This window comes from Macaca fascicularis, chromosome 1 (genome assembly GCF_037993035.2).
Source record: "Macaca fascicularis isolate 582-1 chromosome 1, T2T-MFA8v1.1".
In the NCBI taxonomy this organism is placed as follows: domain Eukaryota; kingdom Metazoa; phylum Chordata; class Mammalia; order Primates; family Cercopithecidae; genus Macaca; species Macaca fascicularis.
The window spans coordinates 201,389,004-201,403,293 of record NC_088375.1 but is presented as its reverse complement, the minus strand read 5'-3'; the positions used below and the strand labels follow the sequence as shown (position 1 = coordinate 201,403,293).

The 14,290-nt window shown below is 44.4% G+C and overlaps 1 protein-coding gene across 13 annotated transcripts in view; it reads right to left on the bottom strand.

The window, feature by feature from the left end:
- Nucleotides 1-14,290, bottom strand: part of CSMD2 (CUB and Sushi multiple domains 2) — a 650,869-nt gene that overhangs the window by 67,796 nt on the left and 568,783 nt on the right. For all 13 annotated transcript variants that reach the window (XM_045375140.3, XM_045375143.3, XM_045375139.3 and 10 more), the window contains 4 exons: nt 8,816-8,896; nt 8,216-8,329; nt 5,344-5,532; nt 2,462-2,608 (listed from right to left, as the gene is read on the bottom strand). In XM_045375140.3, the coding sequence (XP_045231075.2) occupies nt 2,462-2,608; nt 5,344-5,532; nt 8,216-8,329; nt 8,816-8,896 (531 nt within the window). The remainder of the gene's footprint in view (nt 1-2,461; nt 2,609-5,343; nt 5,533-8,215; nt 8,330-8,815; nt 8,897-14,290) is intronic.

Sequence of the window (14,290 nt, the reverse complement as noted above, 5' to 3'; positions counted from 1 at the left end):
CCAAAATCCCAGCCTGGGCCGGGCGCAGTGGCTCACGCCAGTAATCCTTGGCCTTGGGAGGCCAAGGCCAGTGGATCACTTGAGGCCAGGAGTTCAAGACCAACCTGGCCAAAATGGTGAAACCTCATCTCTAATAACAATACAAAATTGGCCAGGAGTGGTGGTGCATGCCTGTAATCCCAGCAACTCGGGAGGCTGAGGCAGGAGAATCGCTTGAACCCAGGAGGTGGAGGCTGCAGGGAGACGAGCTCATGCCACTGCATTCCAGCCTGGGTGACAGAGTGAGACTCCGTCTCAAAAAACAAACAAACAAACATAAAAGCAAAACAAAAAATCCCAGCCTGAAAGGACTCACATTATAAAGCCTGCCAGGGATCCTCAGGGGGAGTTCTGTGAGGCCAGCAAAGAGGGATGACCAAAGGAGCAGGCAGATAATTCTCTTTGTTTGCCCTAGGAGTCCCTGGTGGGGTCTTCCAGGCAGAGATGGATAAGGCAGGATTTGGGTGTAGGGCCCTTACAGCCTCTTTTTTGGTGATCACATCCCTCTACCAGTTAAATTGGTGTTTTAAATAGCTGTCTTCCAAGCTGGATTTGTTTCCCTACTCCTGCTTTGACCCCTGTGTCCTATGTGCGCCATATCCACATGGTTACCTCCCTCAGGAACAAGAATCTCGGTTGTAAAATATACTTAGTCACAGTGACAGACACAGGTGCAAATTACACTCATCTACTCTATCTGAATTATTAAGTACTAATTGTTGCGCCATGTAATTAATTCACTTTCTACGTGGCATATGTATTGTTATTACAACTGACTCATTATCCCCAAACATGTTAGTCTTTAGAACATCAAGGAAAGGGTAACTCCTTAATAGTGTTCAGTTCTTAATTAGCAACCGGTAGAGTGAAATGCTACCAAACTGCTGTATTTCCTGTTTGAGTGAGCAGCTGCCAGGAACTCAGCCTGAGTCACCCCTAAGAGGTACCTTAAAGTGTCTTTTTCAACATGTGGACACTGAGGCCTGAAGTGCCTTGCTTAATAATCTCACAGCTAGTGGGTGAGAGAGCTGGTCACTGACATTGGGGCACTCAGTCATTGCAGCCTCCCAGACCCTCCCTTCCTCTGCGTGCACCAGGGAAAGGAGAGGTTGAATGGATTTTGCAGAGGATGTAGGCTCTGAGACAGTCAAGACCCACCTCCTCCCAGGAGCCCTCAGCTTCCTCTGGTTGGCTCTTCCCTGAAAGCTACACCCAGGAATTCTTTAAGACTGTTCACCCGCTGAGTATGGGCTGGTCTTGCAAGTAGGAGACCCATGAGAAGAGATGGACTGTGGCAAGTGGGACTTCAGGTACTGAATTTGACATTCCTTCCAACCAAGATTTTTTTTTTTTTTTGAGACAGAGTTTCACTGTTGTTGCCCAGGCTGGAGTACAGTAGCACGATCTTGGCTCACTGCAACCTCCACCGCCCAGGTTCAAGCGATTCTCCTGCCTCAGCCTCCCAAGCAGCTGAAATTACAGTTGCACGCCACCACGCCTGGCTAATTTTTGTATTTTTAGTAGAGACAGGGTTTCACTATGTTGGTCAGGCTGGTCTCAAACTCCTGACCTCAGGTGATCCTCCCATCTTGGCCTCCCAAAGTGCTGAGATTACAGGTGTGAGCCACCGCACCTGGCCCCCAACCAATATTCATTAGAAATTTGTCCATCATTTGCCTGGAATGTAGGCCAAAGGTAGCCAGGGGAAAGAGTGCTGAAAGGGAACTGGTGCATGATGGAACCCCGCATGGTCTTAAGTAATTCATTTCTGCCTCCAAGCTTGTAGAGCCCAGTCAGCAGTTCACTGAACCCACCTGCCTTCAAAGTGGCCATCAAGCAGCTTGTGAAGTTTTCTTCTAACCACAGACAGTAATTCTCATGATGTGAGATCAGATAAATTCAAATTTCTCCATCTCATTATATTCCCAGGAATATTTTTTTTGGTCCTTATAGATTGTTGCCTGGGTCAGTCTTTGGCCTTTTGATCTGACTCTGTTTATAAGATACGGCTTCCTGAGCAGAAGAAAGGCACCTGGCCTTGAAATATAGCCCATCCTTTGCTGCCTGCTTAACATCTGCCCGTCAGAGATCCATGCCTTAGGGCTTTTTAGTTTTAAGAAACTTTTATTAGCATTTCCTAACTTTCTTAAAGGGACAGGATCACTGTTAGGTACTATCAGATCATATAAAATAGTTAAACTTATCCTGAAGACACAGCCTGGCTGTATGAGAAGAAAAGAGGGAAGAGGTTCAAAGAGGGGAATGGAATAGAAAAATAGGAGGTAGGGGAATGGCAAAGACCACTTAGCTTCAGGTGAGGCAGATTTAGAGGAGGGGAATGGCTGCCCAGTCTCCACAGAGGAGCTTGCGGCTTCGATGAGGAGAGGGCCTGTGGCTTATTTGTATGTTTTTTTTAACTCACCTGAATAGCGAATCTTAAAGCCCTTCCGATTGTAGGCGTGATCAGATGACCAGCGCAGGTACACAGAGTTGCTTGAGCTGGTGACAATCAGGGGAGCTGAGTAATTCCCACTGAGGGCTTTCAGCAGAGGACTCTGTCCTGATGGACCTGGGGTGAGAAGGACGCAGGATTACAGACCATGGGAGTCATCACAGGGAGCCTCCAGGGAAAACCTCAGGGCTCAGAAGGTGGGGTGACTTGTTCAGAGTCAGCAAAATCATTTGTACTTGCACTCCTCTCTCTGCACCCACAGGCATTGCTCAAGGTGCTCTTTTCTCCTGAGCCCAGCTCTAAAGCAGTACTCTAGGAAGTCCCTGCCTACCTATAGGAGCTGGCAGGTAAGAAGAAATTGATTTGCATTTTGAGATTTGACCAAGGTCAACTAGCTGGTTAGTGGAAGAGCTGGTTTTCAAACCGGGAACTTTTCCACTTGGCCACCCTACTTCTCTTGTGCATATTTAAGCGCATGCCTGTAATCCCAGCACTTTGGGAAGCTGAGGCAGGTGGATCACTTGAGCCCAGGAATTTGAGACCAGCTTAGGCAACATAGCAAGACCCCATCTCTACTTTAAAAAAATACAAAAATTATCTGGTCATGGTGGTGCGTACCTGTAGTCCCAGCTACTGGGGAGGCTAAGGCACAAGAATCGTTCGAACCCAGGTGGCGGTGAGCCAAGATCGCACCACTGCACTCCAGCCTGGGTGACAGAGCAAGACTCAGTCTCAAAACAAAAACAAAAACAAAAACAAAAACAAAACAAAACAAAAAAGCTCAGTGCCTGCCATATAGAAAAAAATATTTATGGAATGCATACATAGTAATAAAGCTAGAGGAAAATGTCATATCTCGGGGTCGTAAGTAACAGAGCTCCCTAATACTGCTTTTGAAAGCTCTTTGAGAAAGACCTCCCTCTTCTTTTGTTCTACCTTAAGTGCCTGAGATTGCATCCTGAGGGGGCTGGTTGAAGGGGCACAGAATATAAAGCTGGATAATCCATGACACAGGATTTATCACTCTGGAAAAGGCCCTGAGTGATGGCTCTACGATGCCACTAAGACAGCCCTTAGAAGCTTGGAAAAAGTAATGGATCATATTAAACAAAGTAGAGTCACCAGAACTGCCATGCAAACTGTGAAGGGAAAAGCTCGGAGAAGTGGCATGCTGGGCTAGGTCTGCCGTGTAAAAGCTGACCATAGTTCTCAGGAAGACCTGGCAGACACTCCATTTACGAACGCAATCAGGAGGTGAGGAGCTCCAGCCTTCCTGGAGGGGGTGAGCACCAGCATTGCTGAAAACCTGAGTAACTAATGGCTATCCTCTGTGGGTGAAAACTGATGGGAAGAGACACTGGGCTCCCTAGCAGTAATGGGGATGAGAAGGTCCTAGAATACAGAAGCCAGGTGGAATTACTTAACAGTCAGCAGCAACGTTGGCGTAATTACTAAAATGGGAAGCAAGGCTGAAATGGCAGCTGGGAGAGCCTGGCCTACGGGATCTACAAAGATGGCTCATAGAACATGATGTTCCTAAGGGCAAAGTAAATAGGAAGCCAAGAAGAGCAGCCAAAACAAGTATGACTAGATGAACAAAATAGATCGTGAGTAGATCTATGAGCAGGGTGAGAAAAGCTGCCCCCAGCGGAAAGGTGCAATCCTCTGCCCAGTTTGCAGACTTGAGCCAGGTTTCATTTCCCAAGAGGCTGGGTCCCTATGAAAAAAGACCCTCCACAATGACAGTAATTGTATATAGCAGTTGTTCCTACAGTTCTTCCCCCCAAACACCTACTACTGTGTACTCAGAAAACAGAATATTATAGACAAGGGAATGTTCAGATATATCAAAGACTTCTGGATACAGGATGTTAGTTGATGCTGATACCTGGGGGTCCAAAGCATTATCACAGCTACTCTGTCAGAGGAGGGGTATATGGAGGTTGTTTTGAGAATAAATGGAGTCCTGGACCAGGTCTGTCTCACAGTACACACTTAATAAAGTAGGAGCCTCAACTGTAGCAGCTGTGAGGTGCATATCTTTATTAGAACAGATTAACACAGCCTTGGTTACATAGAATGTAGCTATTGATCTGGCCATGTAGTCTTTTTCATACCCTTCAGAAAGGAGGATCAGAAGCAGTTTGCATTCACATGAGGTAGACAACAGTATACATTCATGGTTTCCCCCAGAGCTATGTTATTTCTCCTGCTCTCTGTCATAATAGAGTATAAAGGGATGTGGACCATCTGGACATCTTGCAGAATATAACATATTGGTTCACTCTATTGAGGACATGATATTAATCGGATCTGAGGAGTGAGAAGGGACAATTAGTGCTTTGGCAAGATGCCTTTGCAAGATGCATGTGCTCCAGAGGGTAAGAGATAAATCCTACAAAGTTCTGCTGTGGAATTTTTAGGGTCCAGTGGTCTGAAGCATGCTGAGACATGCCCTCCAAATTAAAGGGCAAATTATTGCACGTTTTCCCTCTTAAAGCCAAAGCAGCAGCAGTTTGGTAGATCTCTGGGTTTTGGAGGAAGCACACTCTTCACTTGGGAATACTGGTATGACGCATTTATCTGTTGACATTAACAGGAACAGCTTTGAATGGGAGCTAGAGTTAAGAAAAGGTTCGGTAACAGATTCAAGTTGCAGTACAAGCAGCTCTGCTGCTTGGGCCATGCCACCCCTCAGGTCCCACGGCCTTGGGGTTGCTGTGGTTAGGGAAAGACATCCTGTGGAGCTTCTGGCAGGCCCTGATAGGAAAACTGCAGCACAGACTCCTTGGGTTCTGGAGCAAGTCCATGTCTTTTGCAGCAGAGAACTATGCAGCATGTGACCGACTTACCATCAAAAATCTCAAACTCATCATACTGCTTCTCGCTGAGGAAGTACTCCACTGTGAGGGAGATGTTATAGTCGGGCTCCACTCTCACCAGCCAAGAGCAGGTCTGGAACTGGGGATAGCTTCCAGGGTAACTCTGGCTCAGGATCACGCCTGTGGAGTCTGTCAGAAGCTCATTTGTTGGGCAGTGCACTTGGAGAAAGAAAGAGAAACACCAAGTATGTGGGGGTGGAGATGCAACTACGGCCAACACATTTGCTTTTCCCAGTACAAAAGACAACCATTAGAAAATCAGCATTTGAGCACATTCAAGTCAGATCCCACATCCATCACTGTGCTGCTCCATGACATGAGGTGGCCTGAGATCCTGTGTCAATATTGCAGTCTTTCTGGGACTTGGGCTTCGCCAGTTGGTTGGAATCACTTCCTAGTTAAGTTGTGGGTTCTACTACCTGGTTTTGAGTAGGGGAGGATGGAATATACATACAGACAGCAGTAATGCTTCCCCAGATCCAAAGGAGATAATCTATAAAATAGGTTTTATTTGAACAAAGACGGTGCTGTATAGGGCAGAGGTAAGTACATGGGATTTTGAGTCAAATACACCTGGATTTATAGCCCATCTCTGCCGCTTACTACTGGTGTGGTCTTGAACAAGTTATCTCCTCTCTGTGTGATGGCTTCTCCATCTCCAACACAGAGATAACACAGAGCTTACAGGGCTGTTGTGAGCATTATATAAAACATTATATGCTGGGTGCAGAGGCTCACGCCTGTAGTCCCAGCACTTTGGGAGGCTGGGGCGGGTGGATCATGAGGTCAAGAAATCGAGACCATCCTGGCCAACATGGTGAAACCCCATCTCTACTAAAAACACAAAAATTATCTGGGCGTGGTGGTGCGTGCCTATAGTCCCAGCTACTCGGGAGGCTGAGGCAGGAGAACTGCTTCCCGGGAGGCGGAGGTTGCAGTGAGCCGAGATTGTGCCACTGCACTCCAGCCTGGACAGAGCGAGACTCCATCTCAAAAACAAAAAACAAACAAACAAAAACAAACAAAAAATATATATAATATGAAATAATATATGTAAAGCATGCAACATAGTGCTGCAATAAATTGTAGAGGGAATGATGATAACTGCATCTTGGACAGAAAGGTCCCAGAACTTGGCTGTGGCCTAATTAGTAGGATTAATATAGCTAAAGAAAAAAATGTCATTCTAAGGAAGACATTGAGCTTGGAACTTAGAAAAGGAGGAGCTGGAGGAGCAGGATTGGTTTTTTTGTCATCACCATGAATGGGTGGGAAGCTGCTGGTTCAGAGAGGCCCTTCTCCAGCACTGAGGAGGTGCTCTGTCCTGGAGCACAGGCAAGCATCACAGCATGAAAGCAACTTCAGGACCATCCACCGCCATTTGCTTGGGTTGCGGACACCAAAGCAAAGTTCTGAGGACTAAATCGGCTTCTTCATTACATTGTTCTTTCAGTACAAAGGTGTGCATTGACAATAGTTGTAAGTATTCCGATCACTGCACACAGAGAAATCAGTATTTTGCAGTAGATGTGCCTTTAGACAGGCTTCCTGGGTATGCTGGACTCTGGGACACTGGTAAAAGGGAGTTTCTGGAACTGCAAGGCCAAAATTTAATCCCTGGATTACAATCTCAGGTAATGCTATTTTGGGTAGAAGACTTTGCTACGGGCTGTCCACCCATCTCACCTCTGCCTTCAGAGAAGTGAGGCTTGGTAATCAGCACTGGGACTGGGCTCCTAGACAGAGTCTTGCTGTGGCCCAGAATTTCACAGGACTCATCCAGGCTTCTGCCTGAGTAGCTTTGAAAGGTACTCACTGACTTTTCCCAATAGAGCTTCCTTTTTAATTTTAAGGGGAGAAGGAAAACAAATGTCTTCTAGGAGGAAACTCACTTAGCTTTGACATGCTCCTGATTTCACTAATCCGATGACCAGCACAGGGCACTGAGATGTGGTGATACTTAAGTTCTCTTAGGCCTCGTGGTCCCCTCCTGCCTCTACCGGGTCTGCTATTCCTCACTGACAGTCCATATTGCAGGTTCTTCCTACTCTTGCTTTCCCAGAAGTGAGGGAAAGGCTGACTTGTTTCCCCATAGGCTACTGAATATTTGCAGGTAGCAGTAGTTCTAGAAACAGTAGTTGCACTAGTGATAATATTCACAGCAGACGTGGAGCAATTACTGCATGCCAGGCATCATCCTAAACTGGTTTATGTTATTAACCCATTTAATACCCCCATGGCATAAGTACTATCATTATCCTCAGTTTATAGAAGGGAAGACTGAGGGCAGGACAATCAGGTACCTTGCCTTAAGTCAGATGCCTGATGAGTGGAGACTATTTTTTGATCTTAGTTGGGGTGACTAGCTGAAGAGAATTCATTTCTGTCAAGGCATAGTACACTGGAATAAAGACTGCTGTGGTCTCTCAGTTGCCTGGTTTGGCACACAGCGCCTTGAGTGCATCCATGCATCAGTAAAGCAGGGATGGTGTGTGAGCCTACCCTTCCCTAAGGGCCCAGGGAGGGACTTCCTCCTTCCAGTACTCAGTATGCAATTCCAAGAAATTTCCAGGAAAGGAAAAAAAAGCAGATGGAAATAGATGTGGCCACTGTGGCCAATTCACAGGTTCAGACATCAGAAGAGGGCAGAGAACCTATCTAGAGTGATCACTCATTCATTCCTCATGCACTCATTCATTCATCAGACAACATTTACCAAGGGAACTTTCATGTTATGGGGCAGTAACTGAGCTAAGAACTGGGAATAGAAAGAGGAACAAAACAAGGGCTTTGTTTAGGAGGAACTTCTAGGCCCCATACAGATGCGGATCCATGCAATTACCTTCACATATTGGGGGTGGGCCTTCAAACTGCAGGTAGGTTCCAAGTTTGCAGGTCAGAATTTCATTCCCCACTAAGGTAAAGCCAGGGAGGCATCTGTAGCGTACGATGTCACCTGTCAAAGAAAGACCAACATGTAGACTCTCTTAAGAAGTCTGGTCAGGGCTGATGGGCACCCATTATTACCTTGAACCCACTTCCAGGTGAGATAATCAGAGGAGGATCATGTTCTGTTCAGACTTAAATAACTAGCTCGGCTCCCATCAAATGACCCAGACAACTGCTCCCCTCTCACAGCTCAGCCTTGCCTGAGCCTCGGAATGTTTCACATTTCAGGACATTTTATACTGTCTTGCATGGATTTATTTCTCAAAAAGATGCTGACTTGAATCACAGAAGAAAACTGTTTTCCTGGCTCCCCTTTTGATTTTATTTTGGGTGCAAACTCAGTGGACAGAACCTGCTGGCACAGGGCCTACTGTTTCTCTCTCCATAGACAGGAGCAGGGAGTAATGTCCACTGGCCCAACATCTCCCACCGCCACCTTCCCTTCCTTCCCCAGTCCTGGGCTCGCAGTTCTTGCTGGCTTGGGAGGTGGTACCTATGTTAAATTCTTCATTCTCTGTGACGACTTCGGCATTGGGGAGGATGGTGGGAGGAGGGCATTTGGTGAGTGGATAAGCTGAAAAGATAAAAGCAGGCAAGTCAGGGTAAGATCATCACTCTCCAGGTATGCTGTCATTCATTTGTTCAATTCTTCACTTTCTCATCCCTCATTTATTCACACACAGATATTCATGAGTACTTATCTGCAAACAGGGCAAGTTTAGCCAAGTCCTTTTTGCTTATCTTCTGTCATCCTCATTGAAATCAATAATAACAAAGGAGGGGAGATCTAAGAAGTCAGTGACATCATCACCAGCACTGAAGGGTGGGAGAGGAGCATTTTCTGAGTGCCTCGTGGATATTAGGTGTTTTATAGGCTGCCACTCAAACCCTCACAACATCTGACTGCGCCGTGAGGTGCTCTTACTCTACTCGTGAGCAAGTGAGATTCAGAAAGGTGAAGTAAGTTCCTCAAGGTCACACAGGAATTAGGTGGCACAGGCAGGATTTGAATCCAGGTCTGGTGGCCCCCAAACCCTGTATTCTTCCCACCACTGAGCATCTACATGCTGTACGTGGCTTCTGCGATTACCCACTGAAGTCAGCTAACAAGCTGACCCTTCTGATCTTTGACCAGATACTTCTGGCTTCACAAATTTTCTAGACTGGAATTCATCCCTATGGGCAGAGACTGGATGATGCTAGAGGCAGGATGCTCTTTACTGAGGCAAAGTTCAGTGTGGGTTCATAACCTGGCTTTTATTACTGGCACAGAGTCAAGTGCTATACAAGTGTTAGCTGCTCTTGCTGCCGCTGCTATTGTTATTATCGTTACTATTTCCAATCACCCCAATCCGTGCTATATTAAAAAAGTGTTCTTTTTTTTTTTTTTTTGAGACGGAGTCTCGCTCTGTCGCCCAGGCTGGAGTGCAGTGGCCGGCTCTCGGCTCACTGCAAGCTCCGCCTCCCGGGCTCACGCCATTCTCCTGCCTCAGCCTCCCGAGTAGCTGGGACTACAGGCGGCCGCCACCTCGCCCGGCTAGTTTTTTGTATTTTTTTAGTAGAGACGAAGTTTCACTGTGTTAGCCAGGATGGTCTCGATCTCCTGACCTCGTGATCCGCCCATCTTGGCCTCCCAAAGTGCTAGGATTACAGGCTTGAGCCACTGCGCCCAGCCTAAAAAAGTGTTCTTTAATAATACAAATATAATCATTATCATTGAAGAAAATTTGAGTTATTCTATGGAACAGTAGGAAGAAATCAAACTCATCCATTGCCCTCTCAGAGACAGTGACTGTTAACCAATTACAGTACGTTCTTGGAGTGTTTATTCTCTGCATATATAAATATTTTTGTTTTACACAACTTGCATTATATGTTATATATTTTGCATTGATCTTTGCATACTTACTATTATATTGCAAGAATTTCCCATATAATTAAATTTCTTCAAAAATGTGATTGAAATAACTTCATAGGATTTAATCATACAGATTTACTAGAATGTATTTAACAGATACTCTGTTAACCATTTAGGTTTCCAAAAGTTTTGCAATTTAAAATAAAGCTGCAATGAAATCTTTTTTTATAAATGCATCTTTTATGGTTTTTTTCTTTTTCTTTTTTGACTAGAAAGGATTCAAGTACATAACCCTTTTGAAAGTACAGATGTCTCCTGCTGAATGTCAGTAATCCTTTCCTGGAAATCAAATGTTCTGTGTAAAGATATTAACTAGGAGTCTATATCCCATCATTTTAAGTGGGAAAAAATTATACTGTGTTGTACTTCAACCCAAAATCCAAAAAGTAATTAAGACAAAATAAAATACCTAAATATATGCAACAAACCATTATGTTAGTAGTTAAATACTTAAAACATCACGATCACCCAACAACATGGCGTGACAAAACAGTGCCTCTGTGCATTGCATACTGTACCATCAACATCCAGTGCACCGTGAAGTCTTGCAGCTTGAGACATTATAAAACTCTAGGCAGAAAGAAGGTCTAGCTATGAAAGGCTTGGTGGGAATGCATTCAGGACTGGCGCTAGGTGGTAGAGTACAGTTCACAATGAACAGCATGGAGTGACAGCTCAGAGCCAGCAGCCTCTGAGACACACATCCCCGCCATGGAATTGGAGCCCCTTTCCAAAAGTCCGCATGAGATTCTGACATTTTACCAACTGTAGTTGGAATGCAACTTGAGATTTCCCTGCATATAGATTTATTTAAAATGGTGTATTATGTTTTGGGGGATCTAAATGTAAATGTTTTCTGTAGATGCATTCGCTGAAATGTATTGTATTGAGAGATATGTAAGCTCTCTGAAATGTGGGTGCTAAAACTAAGAGGCACTCTTGAGGTAACCAAATGGGTTTACCTTTGATTTAACATAAACCAGGGCCACATCCGCGCTTGCTGCATGCTTCCATTTTGCCCTCCAGGAAAACGGTTCCCATTGATACTGTGAACAGAGTGACAGTTCCTCCAGCACTGGGCGCCATCATTCTTCTTTTACCCAGTTCGTGTAATGATTGTCTATGGAGGGCTCACCCTGGGTCAGGCACTGTGTCCGGTGTTGAGGATACAAGAACAACCAAAACAAATACATCCCTTTCCCTCACAGAACTTAGGGCCAGCTGGGAGAGACAGTCGTCTGTTTTAATCTTTGTTAAATTGCTAAACAAAAAAGCAGCATTTATTTTATTTTAATTGGCATTTGATAACTAATTAGGCTAAGCATTTTTCACATGTTAATGGCCTATTTGCATCTCTCTTTTTAACTGTCTATTAAAAGAGTTGCGATAAACCAGTATGTTAGAAGTTTAAATACTTAAAACATCACTTCATGATCACCCAAAAATATGGCGTGACAAAACAGTACCTCTGTGCACTGCATACTGTGTCATCAACATCCAGTGCACTGTGAAACCTTGCAGCTTGAGACATTATAAAACTCTAGACAGAAAGAAGATCTAGCTATGAAAGACCTTCTTTGTCCCTATTTTTCTTATAAATTTGAAGAACTCTGAATATTCAAGGTTGACCTTAGCTGGTTAATTATATTTTCCCAGTTTATCATTTGCTTGGTTTTATTTATGGCACTTTTGATTTGTAGAAGTATTAAGTTTTTATGTAGCCAATTATACTTTTTCTTAATAAGTTAAAAAAAATTGGTGCCTTCCATTCCCAGCGTCATAGTTATCTTCGAAAATTCTAAGGCATACTAAACTTTTCCAGGAAAAAAATGAATAAAAACAAATTTCCACTTAAATACAGCCTGGGTACTTTATATTTTGTGATTACTGTTTTGACTGGGGTCATTTTCCATTACATTTTAAAACTACTTTTTTTTTTTTTTTTTTTTTTTAGCAGGGTCTTGCTCTGTCACCCAGACTGGAGTACAGTGGCACAATCACAGCTCACTGCAGCCTTGACCTCCTGAGCTTAAACTATCTTCTCACCTCTGCCTCCCAAGTAGCTGGAACTACAGGCTCATGCCACCACACCTGGCTAATTACAATTTTTTTTTTTTGATAGAGATAGGATTTCATGATATTGCCCAGGCTGGTCTCAAACTCCTGGGCTCAAGTGATCCTCCCACCTTGGCCTCCCAAAGTGCCAGGATTACAGGTGTGAGTCACTGTGCCTGGCCATAAAATTACGAATGTCTGTTTAATGGAGGAAGCTTATGGGATACTAAAAAGCAGCAAAACAAAAATTTCCCAACTCTCACTATCTAGGCATAAGTATTGTAAAGATTTTGCTGTAGGATCTTGGGTCTTTTACAGACATGCCCTCCCTGTTTCCCATCACACACACACACACACACACACACACACACACACACACACACACACACACTCTCTCTCTCTCTCTCTCTTACCACGTTGATGGTATCCCACTGTATCTACCATGTTATTGCTACAGAACTCTGGGGCAGGGGACATCCAAGGCTGACTCCCCATTTCATTTTGTGAATACCCTCCTTCTTCCCCTGGGGGGAAGAGGGTGAGGTGCTGAGAGAGCGTAGCCAGATTCTGGTGTGTGTGAACATGTGAACTGCTGGGCGGTGGGCAGCTGCTTTATTAATGTTAGGCAGCAGTGGGCTCAGCAGCAGCCATTGTGAGCAATGGTCCCTCTCGTCTTCCTGGGAACATTATTCCTCAAGCTGCTGGGTGTGCTGGATTGGCCTTTCATTTGAAGCTTTTATTTATCTATTTTTTTTTGAAATGGAGTTTCGCTCTTGTTGCCCAGGCTGGATCCCAATGGTGTGATCTCGGCTCACGGCAACCTCCGCCTCCTGGTTTCAAGCGATTCTCCTGCTTCACCCTCCCGAGTAGCTGGGATTATAGGCATGCGCCACCACGTCCGGCTAATTTTGTATTTTTAGTAGAGATGGGGTTTCTCCATGTTGGTCAGGCTGGTCTTGAACTCCTAACCTCACGTGATCCACCCACTTTGGCCTCCCAAAGTGCTGGGATTACAGGCATAAGCCACCACACTCAGCCTCATTTGAAACCTTTAAAACCAAATTAGCTTAGAAAAAAAAAACGTGAGCTCACATAGTTCATTTGAGCTTACCCAAGGACTGAGGCTCTGCTTTTGAATCTGGAGTCCATGCCCAGCTAATATTGAAATGCCTTCCTTCACCTTTGTTTCTTGCTTGTATCTCTTTTTCAGAACATCACAAGGAGTGGTGAGTGTGGTCTAGGGAGGGAGTCCATAATCACTGTATTTTCTTGTGATACCATCACCTGAGTTTTTAAAATCACCTGCTTTTTGCACTGAACAATATAAAATAAACATTTCCCTAAATCAATGAATTGTATTCTACATGAATGATTCTTTTTCTTTTCTTTTTCGAGACAGGTTCTCATTCTGTCACACAGGCTGGAGTGCAGTGGCACAATCATAGCTCTCACTGTAACCTCAAACTCTTGGACTCAAGTGATCTTCCCACAGTAATCTCCTGAGTATCTGGGACTGCAGGCATGCACCATCACACCCAGCTAATTTTTTTTTTTTTTTTTTTTTTTTTTTTGGTAGAGGCAGAGTCTCACTATGTTGCCCAGGTTTGTACATGAATGATTTGTAATGACTGTATCTTTCCCTCTCTCTCTCTCTCTGAGGATATATTTTAAATCTCTCTCTCTCTGAGGATATATTTTAAATTTATAATACCTAATGTCTTACTATTTTTACATTTAGATTATTTCTAATTTCCCTGTTATAACATACCAAGCAATATCTTCATGCAAATATCTTTGCGTAATTCCCAGAAGTAGGATTACCGGGTCCTAGGTTGTGTTCATTGGGAACCTTTGGATGTAAATAAATCAATTCAGGCTAGAATAAGCAAAAAGCCTCTCAGAGAAGAGAACCGAAGGGTGGATTTGCAGCCAGACTTCACAAAGGTAGAGGACAAGGAACTGAAGGGCCATCAGAAACCAAGGAAATTTTCCCAT